The sequence below is a fragment of the Ochotona curzoniae genome, unplaced genomic scaffold, assembly GCF_017591425.1.
Source record: "Ochotona curzoniae isolate NIBS_2020 unplaced genomic scaffold, NIBS_Ocur_1.0 patch175, whole genome shotgun sequence".
NCBI lineage: Eukaryota > Metazoa > Chordata > Mammalia > Lagomorpha > Ochotonidae > Ochotona > Ochotona curzoniae.
In genome coordinates this window covers 737121-761390 of record NW_024466723.1, presented here as the reverse complement: position 1 = coordinate 761390, position 24270 = coordinate 737121, and the positions used below count along the sequence as shown (strand labels likewise).

At 46.4% G+C, this 24270-nt stretch overlaps 1 protein-coding gene across 1 annotated transcript in view; it reads left to right on the top strand.

The window, feature by feature from the left end:
* Positions 1 to 13784, top strand: part of LOC121166558 (breast cancer type 1 susceptibility protein homolog) — a 64359-nt gene extending 50575 nt beyond the window's left edge. Inside the window, exons 16-22 of the mRNA XM_040995749.1 lie at positions 1351 to 1428; positions 1896 to 1936; positions 4624 to 4707; positions 9575 to 9629; positions 11081 to 11154; positions 11375 to 11435; positions 12651 to 13784. Of these exons, the coding sequence (XP_040851683.1) occupies positions 1351 to 1428; positions 1896 to 1936; positions 4624 to 4707; positions 9575 to 9629; positions 11081 to 11154; positions 11375 to 11435; positions 12651 to 12775 (518 nt within the window). The 3' untranslated portion in view covers positions 12776 to 13784. The remainder of the gene's footprint in view (positions 1 to 1350; positions 1429 to 1895; positions 1937 to 4623; positions 4708 to 9574; positions 9630 to 11080; positions 11155 to 11374; positions 11436 to 12650) is intronic.
* Positions 13785 to 24270: the final 10486 nt, after the last annotated feature.

Below are 24270 nucleotides of genomic sequence, written 5' to 3'. Positions count from 1 at the left end.
ACGAGAATGTATACCAGCAAAGATGGGGAAAGGAAGTCAGTGCTATTGAAGAGGAAAAGAAGGAAGGCATTCAAAGATGTTAAAGAAGATAACTGTCTTCAGAGCGCTGAGGAAGTGGTACCTGGAAGCATAGTTGCATGTGCACAAGGACCATGGCATTGGAGGGTGCAGCAGATGCTTATTATGGCTCTACTCTAAAACCATTCTGACAGGGGTTCTCTGAACCTGCTAGGCCGCTGTCAGGATGTTCCTGTGCATGGAGCTGCAGGTGCTCCCTCAGAGGCTCCAGGCCCCTGATGCTTACTCTGTTCAAACCTCTGAAGCCTGAGGCGTCTGTCCTGTCCTGGGGCCAGACAGTGGGACTCATTGCAACCAGGTGTCAGGACAAGGAACCACAAACTGGTTACTGATTTACAGGCAAATATCATTAATATTTGATATAAAGCTCTAGTTGTAGGTTTGGGTCAAAGCTGGTGAAAGGTGAAAAGAAAGTTTTAAAATGCAAATTAAGTCCAAAGTAGTTCGGTCTTTAACTCAAAGCCAATACAACATTCGCTGCTTTTGAACTGGAAAGGAGGAAAAAGAAACTTTAAAGCATGTTATTAAATCTGCTTTTGGCAACAGTTAAACAGAAAACTTCAAAAATTATGAGAAATTCTAGCAGAGAACGGCCGCTGCTGCTGCTTGCAGGTGGCCCGCTGTGTTTAGGATTAAGTGGAATACATTTCTCCTATTTAAAGCTACATAGCCCTGTCTCTGTGTGCTTAGTCCTTCAAAGAGTCTTTGAAACACTAGGAAACACAACACAAGTGATCCTTCAGCTACTGCTTTCTAAAGTAACATATCAGAAAGAAAATCTATGAAAATACTTTGTATTTTTCCTGTCCCTCTCAAGAGTGTTGTGGGCTTAGAATTTCTGGAGATGAACATTGGTCACATTAACTGACATTGCAGATTTAGGATTTCCACAACGTTATTTGCTTCTCCTTCGTGGTTCAAAAATCCAGTAGGGTAAATCTTCTCCATCCTTGTTCATCTATGTAACTGCCATTGATAAATCCTTGAGCATGACAATGGAAACCTTTGCTTGGGTTGGCATCGGGAAGATGGGGCAGGCATTTCATCTGATCTTAAGTTTATGTGTGCCTCTTCCAGGCTTCCAGAGACCTGCACCTGCTGGTTATAATTAGTGGTGCTTCTGGCCTCTGATTTTTATCACCAGGGGTGTCAGAGTCATCCACCCAGATTGATCTTGAGAGCAAAAAGAGCTGCAGCTATTTAGGTTCTCAGAGGAGCACTTCCTGATGCTGTTTTCTTCTTTAAATCCTTTGGATGTTTTTCATTCTGCAGATGCTGAATTTGTGTGTGAACGGACACTGAAATATTTTCTGGGAATTGCAGGAGGAAAATGGATAGTTAGCTATTTCTGTAAGTACAATACAGTTTCTTCCCTTCTCCCTTTAACACTTCTGAATTACGTTCTTGCACCTAACATTTTAACACGTAAGGTTTTTGCTGTTGCCGATTCTGAATTACCAAAAGGTCTTTAATGGTGCCACAAAGCTAGCTTTATCGTTCCTGCACATCACTTTGTTCAGATAAGCTGGTGATGTTGGGGAAATGGATTTCTTTTATAACTAATAGGACCTAATCTGCTCCTAGCAATGTTAGCATATGAACTAAGAGATTGCTTAATAGTGAGCAGAAATATGTGTACAGTCAACAATTTTATAATGTTTAAATTAAGCATTGAATCTCTGCCACAGCTGTATTAAAGAACTGTGGCTTTAGAGGGAGAAGAGTTACCAATTCTTCCCACACTTTTGAGCTCTATTTCCTTAAAAAGTGCTTGTGCTTCTGCTCTTTGTGACCTGTTTTTTCTGCGGTCTCTTCAGGGGTGATCCAGTCTATGAAAGAAAGAAAGATGCTGCATGAGGTGGGTACTTGATCTTGCTAACTAATCAGACACTTGATGCCACTGAGACAACTAGTCAAAAACAAAACTTACCAACTTCCTTTCCTCGATAAACCACTCTCCCCGAATTTTCCTTGAGTCTGGAGATTATCAAGACATTCTCTGTCATTATTAACTTGTTCCAGATTTCAAAAGAGTCCTTTCCTGGAGGTGAAGGAAAGGAACTTACCAAGCAGAGGAAAGATTGCTGGAGAGAAGATACATATGTGCATCTTCTGAAAAACTGTTCACTGTTGCTGGAAGAAAAGTCCTGCATATCAACATACAAATGTATCTGTTTAGAAATCAGATTTCTTGAGAGATGTTGCTCTTTATGATGCTGAGAACAGTGAGAGGTAAATAAGACAGAGTGTAGGAGGAGGAATAATTTTAGAACAGCCATCTAAGAGCTGCTGGAAGCAAGAGGTAGACAAAATAAAATTAGCAACCTTTCAGTGTGTATTTGTAAATAATTAAATGGCATTTTGTTGGTTTGAACTTTCATTTAGTGACTGTTTGGAGGAGCCTGTTTTTTTCCAGGCCTTAGAAATATGACAGTACACAGGCCCTGCACAATACTGTAGTGGTTTAAGTCGTCACCTTGCACACGCTGGGATCCCATATGGTCGCCGGTTCTAATCCCGGCAATCCTGCTTCCCATCCAGCTCTCTGCTTGTGGCCTGGGAAAGCAGTTGAGGACGGCCCAAAGCTTTGGGACCCTGCACCCGCATAGGAGACCCGGAGGAACTCCTAGCTCAGCTCCAGCTGTTGCGGTCTCTTGGGGAGTGAACCATCAGTCTTCCTCTTTATATCCGCCTTTCCAGTAAAAATAAATAAATCTTTAAAAAAAGAAATGACAGTACAATAAACAACACTGACCAAATCCCAGCTACGGTAGGATTCTGGTAGAGATACACACAAAAAATAAACATAAATTTAAGACATCAATAAATACTATGAAAAAAACATGTAAAACAGGTTAACAAATGTCTGGGAACTAAGACTGAGTAGTTGAGGAGAGCAAGGAAGACCTTTGTGCAAAGACTGATCTGAAATCGAAATGACAAAACGAAGGAATGACAGCAAGCAAGAAGGTCTCGAGGGAGGACAGAGCTGGCTTATTAAAGAAAAACAGACCAGTGAAGCTGGAGACTGGTGATTGGTGAATCACATGCAGGGATTAGGGCTGAGACAAGAGGTGGAAGAAAGTCATGGACAAAAGCCAGATCAGGAAGGAGTTGGTGTGAGCTCTGGCAATGAATTCAAATTTTATTCTCATAGTCATTAAGGTGTTAAAAATTATAGGCAGATGATGGCTCAGGAGTTTTGGGAAATGGGACTTGGTAATGGATTACAGGTGGAGGCTGAAGGAAAGAGAAGACCAAGAGGTGATTCTGTTTGGACTTTGGGCTGAACACGGGTGTGTGTGGGTAACAGGAAGTGAGATGAGAAGACGGGGAAGGAACTGATGGGGTGCAACAGACTCCAGACCTGTTAGATGAGGAAATTTTGAAATTTATGCCAAATACCTGGGTAAGAGAGGTGAAGTAGAAAGTGGGACACGTGAAGCCCAGGCGTGCATTCAGTACAATAAATGGGAAAGTCATCCTCAAATAAGTGATAACCTTATCAATAGAAAATGTTTGAGGTGTTTTTTTCATTTTAGTTGTAGGCTGTGATTACATGATTGCTTTTAATTTTTCTTTTCTTACTCTTGGTAGCACATGCAGTCTTCTCTGTTTATCGAAGTTTCACAGAATTATTTCTAAGCATTCTTCCTGATTGCTCCTGAAAACTTTTTCCTCCCCAGTTCCATTATTCTTGATTCTCTGTCCTTCAGTCAAAAAAAAATAGTAATTCTGAAAACTTTCTTCAGTGAATTAAATGTATATTTTGTCATTTGGCTTCATTAACTTTGTGAATATCTCAATGGAAAGCCAAAAAAGCTCTTATTTCTTTGGATGGTAATATACAATTCATTTAAGAGATCCAGGAATTCTCTGGTTATCTCTATAACAGCATAAGCTTAGCAGTTCAATCTAAATGCTAAGTGAATGTTTTGAGAGGAGATAGATGTTTGAAATTAAAATAAAGGGCCTAGCACAATAGCCTAGCGACTACAGTCCTCGCCTAGCACATGCCAGGATCCCATTTGGGCACAGGTTCTAATTCCTATATGGGCACCAGTTCTTATCCTGGCAGCTCCAGTTCCCATCCAGCTCCCTGCCTGTGGCCTGGGAAAGCAGTTGAGGGTGGCACAAAGCCTTGGGACCCTGCACCCACAAGGGAGACCTGGAAGAAGCTCCTAGCTCCAGATCAGCTCAGCTCTGGCCATTGCGGCCACATGGAGAGTGAATCAACAGACGAAGATCTTCCTCTCTGTCTCTCCTCTCAATATATCTGACTTTCCAATAAGAAATAAGTAAATCTTAACAAAAAATAAAGAAATTAAAATACAGGAAGCCCCAGTGAGAAGAGCTGGCTGTTAGTTTCTACACACAAAGATGTACTCAAGCAAATTGATTTCAGATCCGCTCATTTCACCCAGCCCGGCAAAAAAGAATGATTTTATTTATTTTTGATCAAAACTCTGGTGATTCTAAATACCTTAAATACAATGTGTCTGTTCCATTTCCACTGAAGGAGGCTTCTCTTTGGCTTTCTTTCAGCATGGCTTTGAGGTCAGAGGAGATGTAATCAATGGAAGAAACCACCAAGGTCCAAAGCGAGCGAGAGAATCCCGGGACAGAAAGGTGAGATTCCCCTTTTCCTGTTGGGAAAAAACAAACACCATTTTGTATCCCAGCCCCATTCCCAGAGATGGTCTCCAACTTTCATCCAACACTGCATGCGCACTCAGCATGACCTAGGCGTGTTTGCAGAGGGGTTTAGGATCATTGTTTCCTGTTGCTCCCAGCCTAACCAGGTACGTAAATAGTGTCTACGAGAGAACTTGGAGGTTTAGAGAAGGTGTATAATTTAGAGCCTGCTCTGGAGTACAGGTGTCAGGTGATCAGTGACAGAGATAGGATTTTTTTTAAAGAATTATTTGTTGTTTTTATTTTCTCAGGTTTCTTTTTTCTTATTTTTTTTTTCTTTTTAAATGATCTATACATAGTTAATTAAGGCTCAAAGGGTCAAGGGCTACAGGAAAGACTTTTTTTTATATAAGATTTATTTATTTTCATTGGGAACGCAGATATAGATAGGAGGAGAAACAGGAAGATCTTCCTCGACTGGCTTTCCAAGGCCACAACAGGGAGCTGGATGGGAAGTGTAGCTGCTGGGATTCGAACTGGCGCCCATATGAGATCCTGGCACGTCTAGGTGAGGACTTTAGCTGCTAGGCCATTGCACTGGGCTCAGATTCATTTATTCTTTATTGGAAAGTCAGATATACAGAGAGGAGGACAGACAGAGAAGATCTTCCATCCACTGATTCCTTCTCCACGTGGTTGTAACGGCTGGAGCTGAGCTGATCTGGAGCCAGGAACTTCCTCTGGGCGTCAGATGTGGGTGCAGGGTCCCAAGGCTTTGGGCCATCCTCTACTGCTTTCCCAGGCCACAAGCAGGGAGCTGGATGGGAAATGGAGTGGTAGAATGTGAACCAGTGCCCATATGGCATCCTGGTATCTGCAAGGTGAGGGATTTTAGCCACTGGGCTACCATACCAGGCCCAGAGCTAGGATTTTTAATTATGTTTATTTATTTGAAACAAAGCTCTCTAATCCACTGGTTCACTCCTGCAATTCCTATAACAACCACAGCTGGAATAGGCTGATCCAGGAGCTGAGAACTTAATCTGGGTCTCCCATGTGGTATGGGTACCCAGTCACCTCAGTCATGTCATGCTTTGTGTTGGCGCATATTAGCAGAAATCTGGAAATCTGGAAGCACAGTAGCTGGGATTTGAACCCGGCACACTCAAGTGGCAAACTGAGACACTGCCAAGCACCCCTGCCAGAGCTGGGATTTTAAACAGATGTGAATGTTTACAAGCCTTGCTCTTTCCCCCGGTGTCTGTCTCTGAAGTAACATGATAATAATCAATAGCGGCTGCTATTTATCTAATGTTCGCTACACGCCAGGGACTACTTTAAGCACTCAACCATCCTTGACGTGATTGACAGTTTCATAACCACCCTATGCGGTTTACTGTAATTACGCCTGTTACACAGATGAGAAAATTGAGATACAGACAGATTGCCCAGAATCACAGTTTGTGATAGAACTAGAAGTTGAATCCAAGCAGTATAGTTCCAAATCTAATCTCTATTTTATTTATTTTGATTTTATGTCAAAGGCAGCAAAGGAGAAGAGAGAGACCTGTCATCTAGCTACTTGTTCATTCCCCCAAAGGCCTGTAGCAGCCAGGGCTGGGCCACACTGAAGCCAGACATCCATCACTCAGTCTGGGTCTCCTGTGTGGATGGCAGGGACCCAGGTACCAGAGCCGTCCTCCGCTCTCTCCCAGATCTGCATTAGCAGGCAGCTGGACGGGGAGCAGAGCTGTCATAACTACTGCACCAAAATCCCACCCCCAAGTCTGAATGAAAGTGTCATGTTTTCTGGAAGGATTACAGAATGCATCACATTGGAGAAAATTTGATTAGTTTGCTAGCTTTGCAAGTGATCCCAAAAAACTCCATGACTTTCCCCATATCATAGGTAGAAGATGATGTCGCCAGAACCTCCTCTCAGTGGTTAAAGCTATCCCAGAGTTCCCCCTGCTTGTTGAGGGGAGCTGGTTGCTTTCTCAGGTTACTGACCAAATGCTTATGCTCCAAGTCTGGTTTTTTTCTCCCTTTTCTAAGTGCACTGCTGGGTGTTTTCAGAATATGCTTACAGAACAGCTGTCTCTACTGAAGCCTTAGAGGGAACCACCAGAGGTGGTTTTGGAGATGATTACAAATCAAGTCCAGAGTTCTGAACCCTTAGTGTCAGTCCAGCCTTGCCCTCTGAGCCTATCCAATAACTGTTCCAGATGGCGAGAAAAGCTGTGTGCCCTATTTCATTCCTGCCTTCACCAGGGGAGCTCCGTGGAAGCAGCTTTTACTCCGCTGCATACAAGATAGAAGCAACCCCAGATTGCTCCCCTTTTCAAAGGGAATTCTAGTGCTTTGGGATTTTTTGGTTCCACCTACCCACCCACCTGTGCTTTCAGTATTGTAATGAGGCAAAGTGCCTGATAAAAGCAATGACATTTTGAAGATCCTAAATGTTCCCATGGGGCCCTGGTGTCTTGATGTAGTAGATGAAGCCACTGTTTGTGATGTTGCATCCCATATGGGTATCAGTGCATGTTCCAGCTGTCCCAGCTCTAGCCAGCTCCCAGGTAATGGCCTGGAAAAGGCTGTGGAACATAGTTCAAATGCTTAGGTCCCTACCACCCATATGACACCCAGAAAAAGCTGTGGGCTCTGGCTTCAGCTCTGTCCAGCCCTGGTCATTGCCACCATCTGGGAAGTGACCTAGAAGGTGGAAGATCTCTTTCTGTCTCTCTCCCTTTGAGTAAGTCTTTCAAATAAATCTTTTAAAGAAAATGATGAGCGCTCAGCACAGTAGCCCCATGGCCAAAGTATTTGCCTTAAATGCACCAGTATCCCATATGGGTGCTGGCTTGTGTCCCATTGGCCCTGCTTCCCATCCAGCTCCCTTATTGTAGCCTGGGAAAGCAGTAGAGGACGGCGCAAAGCCTAGGGATTCTGCATCCGCATAGGAGACCCAGAAGAAGTTCCTGGCTCCTGACCTCAGATTGGCTCAGCTCCAGCGGTTGTGGCCACTTGATGAATCAGTGGATGGAAGATCTTCCTCTCTGTTTTTCCTTCTCTCTGTATATCTGCCTTTCCAATAAAAACAATTTTAAAAAATTATGAAGCAAATGGGGCAAACTCTGAACTTATGATGGAGCTGAATAAAAGTCATGTAGGATTTCTTTAGGAAAGAAAAAAAAGAGTGAAAGAAATAACACCATAGAATTTGCTCTGGAAGAAAAAATGTGTTTGTAGAAGTGAAACCTCAACCTTGTCTTGGAGGCCAGTGTCGTGTTATTATAGACTAAGCCTCTACCTGTGATTCTCCAGCCCTTAATAAGGGTGCTCGCTGTTTGAATCTTGGCTGCTTCACTTCCAATCCACCTCCCTTTAATGCTGCTGGGAAAGGAGCAGAAAATGGCCCAAGTGTTTGGGCCCCTGCCCCCATGGGAGAGACTCGGAAGCTCCAGTTTCTGGCTTTGACCTGGCTCATTCCTGGTCACTGTGGCCATATGTGGAGTGAAGCAGAGGATGGAAGAACTGTCTCTCTTTATATCCTCCTCTCTTTAAATCTGCCTTTCAAAAAATAAAAGATCTTCAGGTGGAGGGGACTTATCTCATGACCAAAGACCCTCATTCTTGTCAGTCTGGATGTCACAGTTTCTGATCTCTGCCTTATGGCAGCTGGTAACTGCAACTGGCTGCCTGTATGGCAAGCACTGAGGTCCTATCCACAAGTTGGATTTTTAGCATCCACTTTCAGGTAGTGAGAAAGTCACAGGTAGCAGTTGTCGCTGTAAGCAGAAGCAGACTTGTCTAGCTGTCCTTTCATTTCTTCTGGCTAAACATGATTGGGAATAATATTGCTTAAGCGACCATTCCTGGTTTTAGCTTCCTGGTGTTCTCTGGCCCGGTCTCTTTTGAAACTAGGTGAATTCTAGGTAGACAGTTTTCTCTTTAGTGGAATAGTAAGAAAGAAAGATCCAGAGCTTAAAAGTAACTCAAAATGATATTAAAATATCCCAATCCAGTTGGCATAAATTTAGGTTTTTTTTCTATTTCAGAGAGGCAGGCAGAGCCTGTGTTCACTTGTTCACCCAAGTGTTCACTTGTTCACTTGGATAAAATATCTCATTCCCTGTTGCTTTACCTTTCAAATCCTCTTTTTAAGATATTTCAATTATGTGATTCAATTTCTCGCCCTAACTGCATTGTCAAGTGTACAAGAACACATGTCTCTTGGCTATGTATTAGTGTAGATACAGAACATTTCCACCATCACAGAGAGTTCGCTGGCACATCGCTGCTGGGCACTGTGGATGGAAAAGGCCTCTAAGAGGTGCCATGTGATTTGATTTCTTCAGGACACCAGACCCTGGGATCCGCTCAGTGCGCAGAGCCAAACCAGGTTTCCCTTGTAGAATACAAACTGCTTAAGTGCCCAAAGATGCAATGACTATTCTTGGAACAGTGTGAAGGAAGGATAAGGTGTTGGGAGGACCAGAGGGAAAAGAGAAAAAGGAAAGATGGTTCATGTACACAAAGTAAGGACCAGGAGTTTTTTGTTGTTTTGTTTTGTCTTTTCCTCCCTCTGGTACCTAAAGAAATAAAATCACTCACCAAGTCCTCAGAAAAGAGCCGGGGCCTGGCTGGGGGAACGAAGTAGGGTCCTCAGCCTTTGGATAACACGACTGCCGAGTATGGAGCACCTCTGAAAAGCAGCCATGTTCTGTCTCTGGGAAGTGATGGAAGTTTTCAAGTGGTAAAAGTTACTGCTTCTGGAGAATTTTTTTATATGTTTTGTGAAAGTCTTATAACTCATGTTTATTTTTCTATTCCCAATGCCTTTTCTCTCCCACCCCTCTAGATCTTCAAGGGCTTCGAAATCTGTTGCTACGGGCCCTTTACCAACATGCCCACAGGTAAGGGCCAAGGGAATTTCAGGGTTCCAGACCCACTGTCTATCACATAGTGGGATGTTAATAGGGAGATCCGCTTATGGAGCTTCCTCAGATGGATGGGATTTTGCAAGATTTTATTCCAGACGCTATTCCTCACTTCTCCAGAGTAGCACCTAAAGGTTACCCTCTGGCAAAAGGCTGGATTGTGCCGCTCCTCATGAGCATGAGGGTGGTGACAAGTTGAGCTCCAGGACTCAATATGTTCTCAACTCAGACAGGGTAGAGCTCCTATCCCAAGATAGCAGGGATAATTAATTAGGGAGATTGTTTCTTAGGTTCTGGAAACCTGGAGAAAGCACTTTATCTCTTCCTGATCCATCTTATAACAGAAAGAAGATGCAGCAGCCTAAGCCCCAAGGTCTGGAGCTCTCAGGCTCAGAGCAGGGAGGGACTCCTGGTGAACATTTTCTAGTTAACTTTGACATTGACTGCGATTTTGTGTTTAGGCTGGCTGCAGGGCTCAGCTCTGGGAGGTGTGCAGCAGCACCAAAGCCCTGGGGTGTTCCCCTTTGCAGCTGTGTCATTCCTGCCCCAGGCACTGGGAGTGCTCCTCAAAGGAAGGCCTTAGCATCTGCTCACAGATTTGAATGGCAGCCAGGCAGCCTGACAATGTCATTTTGCTTCTGTCTTCCTGAATGGTGGTTGACGGACTTTCATGACATTTCCCGGTGTGGCTCAAACAGATTCCTCACAGTGAATTGGCACTTTGCTGACATGAAAACCAAGATGTCTAACAAGTATCACTTAAGGGATGAATGATTCACCCCCAGTACAGTAAGGCAGAGGAGCAGTGCCCAGAAGTGGGCTGATGGGAAGGAACAACTTACACGGATGCCTTCAGGGAAGATATCCCACGGAGATGTCCCAGAGGACATGGTGCCATCTCCACAATCCCTTCTGTCTGATCCCTGTTCCCTAGGGTGCTGATCCAGCTCAGCACGTACCCCTCCACCACCACCACCCTTTTTTTTAACGGAATGAACTATCTTTCTATCTCCTGACATTCACTGTAATTACCACCCAGGATGGAGCTTCCACTGGCTGTGGTTACCAGTGACCAACACAGAATTAGGATGCAAGGAGGGAAGGTGGGTATTTTTTTCACACAGTGTCTTAGCCAGTAATTTAGCAACTTAATGGCAAAAAAAAAAAATTCAGTGTGATTTAAAAGACCGTCAGATCTTATCTAGCAGTTGGTCCTACAGAGACTGCAAAGGAGAAGTGACTGCCCATCAGTAGCAGGCCAAGGGAGGCCTCAGTTCAGACCCTTCTGTCCTTTGGAGCAGAGTGGCAGGGACTCTCATCCTGAAAAGTCTTGCTTTTGGCTTCCACCCAGTCGAGTATGGGGTTAGAAGGCTCAGGTTAAGTATGCAAATCACCATGGTGATTTCAGGTCTTCATGTTCCATTTAGATCAACTGGAGTGGATGGTGCAGCTCTGTGGTGCGTCTGTGGTGAAGGAACCTACGTCATTCACTGTAGGCACAGTGAGTGTTTGATGCCCTTTCGGGGGTGAGACATAGGATCCTCTCCTGGGGCTGGACAGGGTTGCACTCATCAGTCCCATCATTCCCTCAGGGGAGCCTCAGGAGCCTTTTCTGCCCATACACGGGGCCAGAAGACTAGAGGCGCAAGGAAGGACAAGGAAACCAGAAGTATTTGATGTCCTAAGGAAAGACTGTTCTCTGTTCCCTCCAGGGGATGCAGGATTCCCACCCAGTTGTGGTCGTGCAGCCAGATGCCTGGGCAGAGGACGATGGCTTCCTCGGTAAGATGGCTGTGGGACCCACGTGTGGTGGGAGCCTGGTGGGCGGCTTTGGTTGGCCACTCACTTTGCAGCGCTTGAGAAGTGCCATTCTCTGCAAACTGAACATCTATCAGATGAATGAACAGCTAAAAATGCCTTTTTAAATTTTCTCATTGTTTGGAAAAGTAATGAGTGTTCCCACTAAACTAGTGTTATGTTGGTTTTTATTTGCCAAACTTCTTATTCATATCTACAAAACAGGTTGAATCTTACAAAGTAATGAAAATTAGCTTAAAAATTACCCAAAAGGGCCCCAGCACAGTACCCTAGTGGCTAAAGTCCTCACCTTGCATGCTCCAGGATCCCATATGGGCACCAATTTGTGTCCTGACTACTTTACTTCCTATCCAGCTCCCTGCTTGAGGCCTGGGAAAGTAGTCGAGGACGGCCCAAAGCCTTGGGACCCTGCACCTGTGTGAGAGACCTAGGGGAAGCTCCTGGCTGTTAGTTTCAGATAGGCTCGACTCCAGCCATTTCAGCCACTCGGGGAGTGAATCAGCAAATAGAAGATCTTTCTCTTTGTTTCTCCTTCTCTCTAAATCTGACCTTCCAATAAAAATAAATATATTTTTTAAATTATCCAAAAAAAGAAGCATATAAAATACTATACTATCATACATTTTAGCTATATAGACATTTATTTTATTAATTTAAAAAGTAATGAAAGTAATGCATAACTTTTTCCATGGAGTATTAAATATAAATATTCATTATAAAGATAAACCACAAAAATAATAAAATAATCCTAGTAATCCAACCACTTAGAAATAATCGTAAAATTCTCTCAGGAACTTATATATATATATATATATATATATATACACATGTGTATTTTGCACAAATGTCATGTTCATTATACTGTTTTCCTTTCTCACTTGAGGTGGTTTTCTGCATCATTAAGTTGCAATACTGTTTCACTCCGGTGGCTTTTCCTTTAACAGATTGAAGTTCATGTTAAAGCCATTGCCAAAGGCTGTGGGCCTTCCTCAGCAGCTGCTCCTCGGGGTTCTGAGTCAGGGCCTGCACCCTGCAGCACTGCTCAAGAGCCATCATTTGGCTCCGTCCTGATTCACCCTGAGAATTTATATAACCGGGTCCCCAGAATAGATTGCTTTAGAACCTCATCTGGGAAAATGTAAATTAACACTAAACTCTGCTTGTGTTCCCCGTCCCCAGCCATCGGGCAGATGTGTGCGGCCCCCGTGGTGACCAGAGAGTGGGTGTTGGACAGCGTAGCCCTCTACCAGTGCCAGGAGCTGGAGTCTTACCTGATACCGCAGCGCCACCACAGCCACTGCTGAGTGCAGCCAGCCACGTGCCTGGAGCTGCAGGACCCCAAGGCAAAGCTGAAGAAGTGTCCTCTCAAGGCCCCAGCAGCCCCTCACTCTTCAGTCTGTCCACAGTCCCTGTTCGTAAATATTTTATGTACATCAGTCTGAAAAGGACTTCTGGCTATGCAAGGGTCCCTTAAAGATTCTCTGCTTCAAATCTCTCTTTGAAATCTGCCATGAACACAAAATTGTGGTAATTTTTCACCTGAGAAGAATTTAAGACCATTTAAGCCCCACCAGTTCAGCAAGATGCTGATTCATTATTTATGAACCTGCCTCCTACTGCTACTGCTGGCAGTGGGGGGCTGGAGGCACAGAGTGGCTTGGCCTCTCAAGATTGGTTTTCCTGTCTGGCCAAAGCTTTGGTTTCCTTCAGGCCAAGAATTCAACCCTGCGATGGGAGAAGAGTGCTTAGGATCTGTGATGTGACGTCCAATTTGGACTGCTCTGAAATGTTGGAATGGAATGGGGAGGAAATTGAGAGGCAGGTAATGGATATGTACGTGAAACTGGAGGGTTAATTAGAGGCAAGTTCCTTTCTGAAGACTGCTCAGAAACAGCCGAACACCTTAAAGCACCAGCGTCCAAAGACAGTCTTCCAACTGGTAATAAAGAAAATGTTTATTGTTGTAGCTCTAGAATGTAACTCACTCCCCTGAAGATGCAAGGTCTCTGATATGAATATTTCATGTCTGTAAAATGACAGATCCCACCAGGAAAGGAGCTGTTGCCTTGTTTGAGGTAATTTTTTTCCCTTTTTCTCCCTGTTGCTGAACTGCAACAGCTTCATAAATAATTTTGCTTGCTGAAGGAAGAGAAAGTGTTTTTCATAAACTCATTATCCAGGACTGTTTATAGCTGTTGCATGGACTGGGACTTTTCCTGCACCCCCGTGTGGAAGGGCATTGCAGCCTTCATTGTGCAAAATCTGTTCTGTAACTGTTGGTGCTGCAAATAAACAAGGCAGCAAATACTTCCACCCAAGGTGAGTGTTGTTGAGACACCTGCAGACACTTCCGGCCTCTTCACTGTGCTTCAGCCATGGGGGTAAAACAGGTTCGGCTTCCCAGGGCAGCTGAGGCAGTCAATACCTTTTGTGTTTTCTGTTACTGCCCTAACAAATGTTCTAGAATGTAGGGACTTGTTGTTTCACAGTTCTGTAATTCAGAAGTCTGAGACGGCTCAGCTGGTTTCTTTGCTTCAGGTTTTGTGAGGCTAAAACCAAGGTGTGCCAAGGGTTGTGTGCCTTCCTGGAGGCCCCGGGAGTATATCTGCTCCCAAGTGTTCACATCCTTGGACCAATTGTTCCCCACAGATGTAGGGCAGAGATCACTGCCTCCTTGCTAGCTGCTGGAGGGAGGCATACTCAGCCTCCAGAGCCCACTGCCCTGGGCTCCTCGCCACCCTGCCCCTGTCTCCATCTGTGCAGCAGCGAGGGTGCTCAAGTTTTCTCCCCTGGGAGCCCCTGACTGCCGAGCCCCTCCAACCCTTGCCCACAGGCATTCGGTTTTTTTCAGGTGTCAGAATTAGATGCACCCAACAGGAAATCAGGGGTAACCTCCTGATCATAAGGATCCACAGCCTTAATTATAACTGCCACAACCCTTCAGAGGAGTGCTTAGACAGAGGACAGCCATCAGGGGGAGCTGTGGAATTCTGCCTGTCCCTGTTTAACATGTGAAATTGACAGCACCATGCAGCATGTTCTGAGCCTCATACTGCTCCAGGATTGGAATCCTCTGAAATCGCCACGTGACTCAGGTCTGTTCTATTTTCAAGGGAGTGTTGAGAGAAGAGTAGAGGAAAAGGAGCTAACAGCCATTGTTACTTTTTTTAATCTCCATCTTCATTAAAGTCTAGTACAATGCAATGGGTAAGTGTCACTTCATTTGAAAGATGGGAACTGAAGCTCTCAAGTTTCCTTGTGCGATTTTGCCAGCAATTTGTATAGTTACTGCCTGACGGCATGGAGCTGTGTGTGAACCTGTCCTCCTGACCCATCATACAGCTGCCACCTGCACTGGTCACTAACCCCAGGACAGAAGATTTTGGATGAAGCCTTAAGGAAATTTTGGGAGAGCAGCTAATACTCCCTTTATGGGTCATGATGGGAGACCATAAAAACAGCCCCATAGAAGGAGACTTAAGGGATTGGGTCATGGCCACTGCTTCCACTCCCATCCAACCTGCCAGCTTCTGATGGCAGTATCTTTGAGCAGTCAGAGCCTTCCAGTTAACAGCCTTCCCTGTAACAGGGCCTCTTGGGCTCACGCCAGCCTTGTCAGCTGGCCAGGGAGCCAGTGGTGCCCGTGTTAGCAATGAAGGCAGGCAGGAAGCAAGCACAGTGCTGCTGACCCAGTCCTCTGTCCCAGCAGCTCATTTCCAATGACTAGTCAGTTTCCTAGGCCTGGGTGAGCGAGGCCAGGCCTCACCCCACTCCTCCCACCCCTGCCACCAATGGTTAGTAGAAAACAACATCTATCTATTTCGGGAATCCTAGGTAAAAGTAAAGATGAGCTAAAAGATTTTCTGTAGGAGCTGATATTGTGGCACAGTGCATGCCTGAAGCCACTGCCTGCGATGCTGATATTGCATGAGAGCTGGTTTTTGAGTCCTGGTGGCTCCACTTTCAGTCCAGCACACTGCCAAAGTGTCCAAGAAAGCAGCAGAAGATGGCTCAAGTGGTTGGACCCATTGTACCCACTTGAAACCTGGATGAAGTTCCTTCTGTCTGGCTCAGCCTTGGCCTTTGTGGCCATTTGGGGAATGAACCAGCAAATGAAAAATCTCTCCCTCTCTGTAACTCTGCCTTTCAAATAGTTGTTTGCAATTGTGTCTCAAGATCTCAACAAATATATATCCTTTTTGTCCCAATTTCTGGTTTATGTCTGATGATGGAGTAAATCTACTCACTCATTCCTTTGACCTCTGATTTTTTTTTAAAGATTTTTTTTTTTTTTTTTTTTTGCAAAGTCACATATACAGAGAGGAAGATCTTCCATCTGATGGTTCACTCCACAAGCGGCTGCAATGGCCAGAGGTGAGCGGATCCAAAACCAGGAGCCTGAAGCTTCTTCCAGGTTTCCAAAGTGGGTGCAGAGTCCTCGACTGCTTTCCCAGGCCGCAAGCAGGGAGCTGGATGGGAAGTGGGCCGCCAGGAACTGGGGCTCATATGGGATCCTGGTGTGTGCAAGGTGAGGACTTAAGCCACTAGGCTACCGCCCCAGGCCTCTGACCTCTGATTTTAAGATGTCCTCCCATTTTTCCACCCCACATTCTGAGCTCTCTATGGATACAGCAGACTTGCACACTCCTTCCTTTACTACCTTTATTTCATTTCACAAAATGAATTTTTGCAGGGGGTGGGGGAGAAAGGATTATGGTGTAAGTACAGGGAGGAGGCCTGGGGAAGAACTCAAACAGATTATCTCCTTCCTAAAAAATGCAACTGGAATCAACAAAGTATCAGCTTATAAAAGCAGGAGAAAAAGAAAGGAATCAATGTTGGGGTGGTTGGAGCGGAAGGAACCAAACTGCCCAGAGTGTATCCTGTGTAAGCTGCAAGAAACAGATAAAGGCAGCCCCACTGCCGCCCACAGAGACATGCAGGGTTGGGAGAGGTGCAAATCCACCCAGAGGAACCCAAGACAAAATGGGGCCTGCTGCCCAGGGAATGCAGACGCACCTTTATCAGCAGCTGTAGAATGGCTGAGCCAGAGGCCTCACCGTGCCCCAGTGATGCTTGGCACCCTCAGACATCCTGTAAATTTGTCCATAACGAGAACATTAAAGAACTGAATCTGGACAAATAGAAAAGAGAACTGTTAGCAGTCAGCTCCTGCAGAGAGCAGGAATCTGGAGAGCGGGGCTGATGCCATGGCGTAGCATGCCAAGCCTGTGGCTGTAGTACCAGCATCATATACAGGGGCACTGCTTCAAGTGCCAACTGCTCCACTTCTGATTCCAGCTCCCTGCTAATGGCCTAGGAAAGCTTAAGTGCTTGAGCCTCTCTACCCATGTAGGAGACTCAGAGGAAACTCCTAGCTTTGGTCTAGCCCAGTCTAGCCACTGCAACCTTTTAGGGAATGAACCAGCAGATGGAAGACCTCTTGCCTCTCTGTTAACTCTGTCTTTCAAACATATAAATAAATCTTTATTAAAAACTTTGGAGACCTCAACTCCAGGACTCAGTGATAGGGCAGGGTACATGGGACCTAGTGGAACAGGAGGCATTGTCTGGTGGAGTGTGAGTAGGCAAGCCTACTAGACATGCAGCTCCTGGATGTGTTGAATCAGAATCCAGCAACCTGTGATTCTGTCAGGCTCAAGTTTGAGAACACCGAGTGTCAAGGGGCTGCTAATTGGTGTAAATGTTAGCTGCAGCTTTTTTTTTTTTTTTTTTTTTTTTTTGGTCTCCAGGAGAGGTAAATCTTGGGCCTCTTAAGGATAAATAAGGTGTGTGAGCTGGTAAGTGGTTCTTATCTACAAGGTTGCTGCAGCTGGCTTTAGTTAACTCCAAAATGGACCTTTAAGCAAATACAAAGCAAAGGACAAAGATTAGATTATATTAGCAACCCAGGAGCAGAAGGGCCAGACTGCTTAAAAAAGAAAAAAAAGAAAAAACAGCTAAAGGTTTAGGAGGTTTTATTAATATTTAAATTGCAGTGTAACCACAGCTGCAGCCTTTGACTCCTGCATAGAGATATGCAAATATAGCTTTCAAGAGCGAGGCAATTTCAGACAGCCCTCAAGGTAACAAGAACAAATAAAACAAATGATTTTGTAATTTATCTTTATTGACTGATGGCAAGCAAGGCAAGAGCAAACCATACTGTGTCAGAGTGAGCTACAGCCCAGCTCTGTGAGAGAACCTGTGTGGGCCTGGAGGGAGAAGGCAGCCAGACCCATAGGTAGCAGAACAGACCCTAGACACCCAGCCATTCGGTGGGTGCGCCGTGTGGCCCTGCCAGCTCACAGGACAGCAGTAACAATCACTAATGACTGTCACTGCCACATGCCTGGGTTCCCCAGGTGCACTGTTCTCCACATTCAAATAAGGAAGGGGATGCTTTGAGAGGGCACGTTACTTGCCCAAGATCTTCCAATAGAAAGAAGAGGCAGAACCCAAACTGAAGCAGGTTCCTGGGAGGCAGTGAGTGACAGGGGAGACCAGCACCCAGACCTGTATGAGAAGATGCATCTCTGGCCTTCAGAGTTCAGTGCTCGCTATCCAGTGGGGGAGCAAGAAAACCGTAAGACCCTTGCAGAATTCCACGTCGGGGGGCTATGCGGTTAGAACAGTCACCGTCTCCTGGAAAGGGACTTGTGGGGTGGGTAGGATTTGGCCAGAGGAAAAGGAAGCCAGGAGATTCTAGAATCCTGGAGCACAGGGTCCAGGGAGGAGTAAGATGGGAGAGTCCCAGAAGGCCATGTTTTTTTTATCCTTTCCCCTACTCAGCTTCCCCAGACCTTCCATTCTAACCCAAACCCAAAAATCCACTGTTTCCTTTCAGGCACCTTGGCCACCAAACTTCTACCTGCTAAGTTCTGATCTGCAGTCTCTACAGGCCCATACCCTTCTCACCCGAGCCTCTCCACCCTCTCCTTCAGGTTTTCGAAGAAAAAAATCATTCCAAACCTAGAATACCGCAGAAATGGGGTGGGTGTTGTGGTGCAGTGAGTAAGCCATTGCTTGGGACACCAGCATCCTATATAGGAGGGCTGCTTTAAATCCCAGCTACTTGGGCCTGGCCCAGTAGCCTGGTGGCTAAAGTCCTACCCTTGCACCATGCCAGGATCCCATATAGTCACTGGTTCTAATCCCAGTGGCCCCATTTCCCATCCAGCTCCCTCTTTGTGGCCTGGGAAAGCAGTTGAGGTCAGCCCAAAGCCTTGGGATCCTGCACCTGCGTGTGGGAGACCGAGAAGAGGCTCTGGGATTCTGGCTTTGGGTTGGCTTAGCTCTGGCCATTGCAGCCACTCAGGGAGTGAATCGGTGAAGGATCTGTCTCTCCTTTCTGTATATCTGGTTTTGCAATAAAAATAAATCTTGAAAAAAAAAAATCCCAGCTGCTCTACTTCTGATCCAGCTTCCTGCTAATGCACTTGGAAGGGGAACAGGTGATAGCCCAAGTGCATATGGAAGATGAGAATGGCATTCCCAGCTCCTGGCTTTGGCCTGGCTTGGCCCCAGTTGTTGCAGGCATTTGGAGAATGAACCAGCAGATGGAAGATCTCTGTCACTCTGTTATTCAAGCAAATAAATTATAAATTTTGGATGCCCCAGAAGTTTTACATTGTTTATGATACTTGTGCCAACCAAGTTGTTCATGCATGTACACTATCTTCTCTATAATTCCTTATGGCACTAAAAGCATTTTTTTTTTATTTATTTGAAAGGCAACATTATAGAGAGAAAGGGAGAGAGAGAGACTGAGCCAGGCCAAATCCAGGAGCCAGTGGCTTCATTCTGGTGAGGGGCCCAAGAGCTTACATCATCTTCAACTGCTTTTCCAGGCACTGCAGAAGCTGGAATGGAAATGCAGCATCAGGAAATCAAGCTGGCACATCACAGGATGTAGCTTAATAGGCTATACTGCAACAGTGACACCCAGTAAGTTTTTGCTAAGTGAATTAAAGGATGAACTAAAAAACTCACAGAGTTGAAGCCTTTCCCAGTGCAGACCCCGTCACTGTGAGCTTTTGGGAAACCAGCCACATTCTGCCACGGGGAGTGCTGTTCGCTTCATTCCCTGCCAGTGAGATCCTGACCTACTCCAAAAGCAACATAAGCAATCTAAATTGAGCTTCCTCCTCTAAACCCACACCTACGGATTTCCTCCTTGATTCTCTTGTGCCTATCATGAGGCCTCCCATTCAGGGCTAATCAGCACACCCCGACCCAGACAACATCCGCTTCCCTGCCCGTCAGCCAGGCCTTCTCCAGGCGGGACACTCAAAGGCAGACAAGGAGACTGCTGCTATCGTTACTGGGCACACAATGATGATATTACGATAATCTGCAAACTCAAAGCACTACTTCAGCCAGCGTCTGTCTCTTCTTGCTAAAGATGACTAACCCCACTTTGTGAGAAAACTCAGATCCCAGGCCTTGCCACATATCACTCGATGAGTTGGTGGCAACCAACTACGCAGCCTGAGTACCCTCTTGTTAGGTCACAGATGGACATGCCCTCATAATGGCCGTGTCTGGGAAGGAGTGCGGGCTCCAGTGGACAAACAGGGTAAGGCTGAGGAGAACATTGTGACACTGTAAAGTTTGTGTGTTTGTCTTAAAGTTTTTTTAAAAAAGATTTATCTTATTTTTAATTGCAACGTCAGATATACAGAGAGGAGGAGAGACAGGAAAATCCTCCATCTGATGATTCACTCCCCAAGTGACCGCAATGGCCAGTTCTGCACCGATCCAAAGTCAGGAGCCTAGAGCTTCATCTGGGTCTTCCACACAGGTGCAGGGTCCCAAGGCTTTGGGCTGTCCTCTACTGCTTTCCCGGGCCACAGGCAGGGAGCTGGATGGGAAGTGGGACAGCCAGGACATAGACTAGCACTCATATGGGATCCTGGCGCATGCAAGACAAGGACTTTAGTCACTAGGCTACCGGCTGGGCCTTATTTTTTTGTTCTGTTTTGCTTTTTCTTTTTTCACCACAATGCTGCAGCATTTGGCACTAGTTAATTCCACAAGGAGCTTTTGGTTGTTGTTTTTGCTTTGTTTTTGAAGCAGTACCAAATATCCTAGACAAGGGATAGGAGGGGATGAAGCCAGAGGTAGCATAGATAAGCAAACAAGCAGATGTACGCCATCTCTTGAAGACCCACCTAACACCAAAGGGTAATGTACACGGCACAAGAGAAATGCAAGTTACAGTTCAGGAGGTCCTCCCAGCTGTTAGGCTACAGGACTCTGGAACAAGCTTGCACGCATACCAACTCAGCACAGGGTCTTCCCCTGGGAACCCCTGCCCCTGGAGTGTGTTGAGGCAAGGGAAGCCTGCTAGTGGGCTCAGTCCCAGGCCAGCAAGGCTCTGCAAGCCCTGGAAACCAAGGTCTGTGCAAGAGCCACCTCTGGTTTCTAACGAAATGCCAGAGAAATAGCAGGGAGAATTCCCCCTGGGAAGCTCAGGAGATCACTTCCTACAGATGTGACCCCAGAGCCATGCTGGCTAAGGCAGCATCTTCCTCCCACCCAAAGTCAAGCCTTCCAGCATCAACCGTGAAGCTGAGCCTCTTCACGCAGCCCAGCTCTGGGTCCTTCTCCTCTCCACCCCGACACCAGCTCTGTCATTCCTTCAGGTCGCTGGGACCTCAGCCGCTTCCCTGCCCCCTCCCTGAATGCTGTGGGGTACTCAATGGGCAAAGGGGCATTACATCCCAACAAGTGTTGGTTGGACCACATTGAGAATGTACCATGATGCCAGGTGATAGCTCCTCTTTCCTGTCACTGGGTTCCTGCCAGCCACGGGGCATTTGTAGAGTGAGCCAAAAGATGAGAACTTTCCTCTCTGGCTCTACAAAAACAGATAATTTATTTAAATGGGTGATCACATGTGACACGAATTTCACCACTTTCTAAAAACACAACCACCAAATACAGCCAGGGCAGGGAGAAGAGCTAGGCATGACTCAGAACGCCAAGGCCAAGTCTGAGCCTCCCCCTCCTTCTCCTGCAGGACCAGATGGGAACTAAGGCTCAGAGAAAAGGCCCAACCAGGGCAGGGTCCCAGCGGGGCGTCACCCTGTCCCAGGCAGAAGAGAGGCACTCAGTGACTTTGAGGAGGCTGCAGCCGTCGGCTCATTTGCATCCTAAGTGATTGGTTTTCCCTGCTCGTCCCTCATTAGGACACAATGGACAGTTGTGTGCTGGCGCAGCAGATCTATTTACCCAGGGAGCGAGGAGACAGAGCACAAGTGAGTGATGGCCGATAGTGCTGGGGGGGTGGGCAGCCGCTTTCCCTCCCCAGAGCTCTCTGGGGCCACTGGCACGCTTGTCCTCATACAAAGAGAAGGGACCTTAAAGAGTAGACCGTCCCCCGCCCCCATTTGGCTGAGAGGACAAGAGCTTCCTAGGGTCAAACGCCAAATTCATGGCAGAACTGGGCCTTGTACAATCCTTGTAATTACAATCCTTGTAATATTGTATTATATTATTTCTCACCTCCCTATAGCATGGTTTCCCTTTCCTGTTTCCTGTCCCATAGGTCTGTGTCAGCCACGGTTTCCATCACTTTCTCCCTGTGCCTGCCCATCTGATCTCTCTCTTTGTCTGCTCCTCACAGTTTCTAGGAAGTTAGGACAATCTATGAGATTTCTAATTAACCCCTGCCCGAATGATGGTGCATCTGGCCAGATAGGTGGGGAGGGAACAAACAGGTTCCTACTGTTTGGGGCCTACTGCATACCAGGTACTCAGGCACCGGAGGAATGCCAGGCCCCTCTCCGTCTTGCAAACCACGTGTTCTTGCAGCCTGGGAAGGTGAGGCTCAGAGAGGCAGAGTAACTTGGACAAGAGCACGCAGCTAAATCCAAAACTTCCTAAATAAATAAACTCAAAACTTCCATTCTTCCTAACCACATGCCCTGACACAGAGTGGAGCACAAGGTAAGGGGCTCATGAATTATGGGGCTCAAATGAAGCAGAGGACCATCTTCCCCCAGAGCCCCCAGCACCCACTGACCCCACAGGGTGGTAAAACCAATGCAAGCTTTTGCCCATGCCAGCTAAGAGTGGGGGTGGGTGGGAAGGCAGTGACCAAGACATAACCAGCCCAGACTACAGGGGTCTCCCTCCTGCCAACACCCCATCCCAGTTCCCATCTGCCCCCTCCCTTTTGTGGGTCAAGCCTGCCAGCGTCTGTTGCATTGTGTGCTGGGGGAAGGGCGGGCCAGGGAGAGGGTGAATGTGTGAGCGTGTGTCTACGCCTGAACATAAGGCCTCCGGGTTCATTCTGACACTGAATGAAAAACTCACCAATTATTCGTCCAATCTCATTAATATGCAGACAGACATCTGTTATTTAGGAGTCAACAGCAGAGGCATTTTCAGGGGGAGGGGCACTTACATATATGGGCCTCTCTGGTCTCTCCAGCTGCTGGGTTGTGGGGGTAGTGGCCCTGGCAATCACCCCACCCCTGCAGGCCTAAATCCTTCCCGTACACTGCCCCTCACTTGCAGGAGAGCAACCACCTAGGAAGCCAGCTGGAAGGAGAGGAGCCACCCTGGGTAGAACTCTTACAACAAATCAGTGAGCCCACTGCTGGGGAAGAGTGGAGAATGGAGAATGAAGAGCAGGACTGAAGGACAGAGGGACATGACTCCTCCGCTCCCTGCCCTTTCCCATCCCCAGCCAGCAGGACTGAGCTAAGTGTATCTGGGGTGGGTTACTATGGCAACACAGGGTCCTCACCCAGAGGCTTTAAGAAAATCAATGAGGGGAGTTTAGAAAAGTGGGGCTCAAAGTACCCCGAGCCTTCAGAGGCATCATGAACGCCCACTCTGGCCCCCATGGAGGTGTGGGAGCAAGACACAATGCCCTCCCCTTCTGGCTTTCTTCTGGCTTTGAAACCCTGGCCCCAGATACCCTCTCCTAGATGTCTTTCCTGATCGCTTCAGCTCAGAAGCACTCAACGCTGCAAATCTTGATTAGAGGACGGAGGCTGAGGTCAGCTCAGGCCCTTCCCAAGGGTCCAGTGGTCACGATGTAGTAGGTGAACCCATTCCAGGCATCCCCTTTGGATGCCAGCTCATGCCTGGCTGCTCTAGTTCTATCCAGTCCCCTGCTCATGGTCTGGGAAAAGCAGCAGCAGATGATTCAAATATTTAGGCTCCTGACGTTCACATGGGAGACCCAGCTGAGGTTCCTAGCTCGTGGCTTTGGCCTGGTTCATTCAACCATTGTCACCATCTGGGAAGTGAGCCCATCCATAAATGGTTCTCTTGCTCTCTTTGACTTTCAAATAAGTAATTTTTAATTGAAAAAAAATCAAGCAACTTTTCTAACATTCTTTCTCCTTTGACTCTTCCTCTGTAATACACAAGGTAATCAGTCCCACCCTTTTTTTTTTAAGATTTATTTTATTTTTATTGCAAAGTCAGATATACAGAAAGAAGAGATAGAGAAGAAGATCCTTTTTTTTTGTATTTTATTTATTTAGAGAGGAAGATCTTCCGTCCAATGATTTACTCCCCAAGTGACTGCAATCGCCAGTGCTGCACCAACCCGAAGCCAGAAGCCAGGAGCTTCCTCGAAGTCTCCCACACGGGTGCAGGGTCCCAAGGCTTTGGACTGTCCTGGACTGCTTTCCGAGGTCACAAGCAGGGAGCTGGATGGAAAGTGGGGCTACCAGGATTAGAATCAGTGCCCATATGGAATCCCAGCGCGTTCAAGGCGATGACTTTAGTCGTTAGGCCACCATACTAAGTATGAAAACTGAAGTTCAGGAATCAG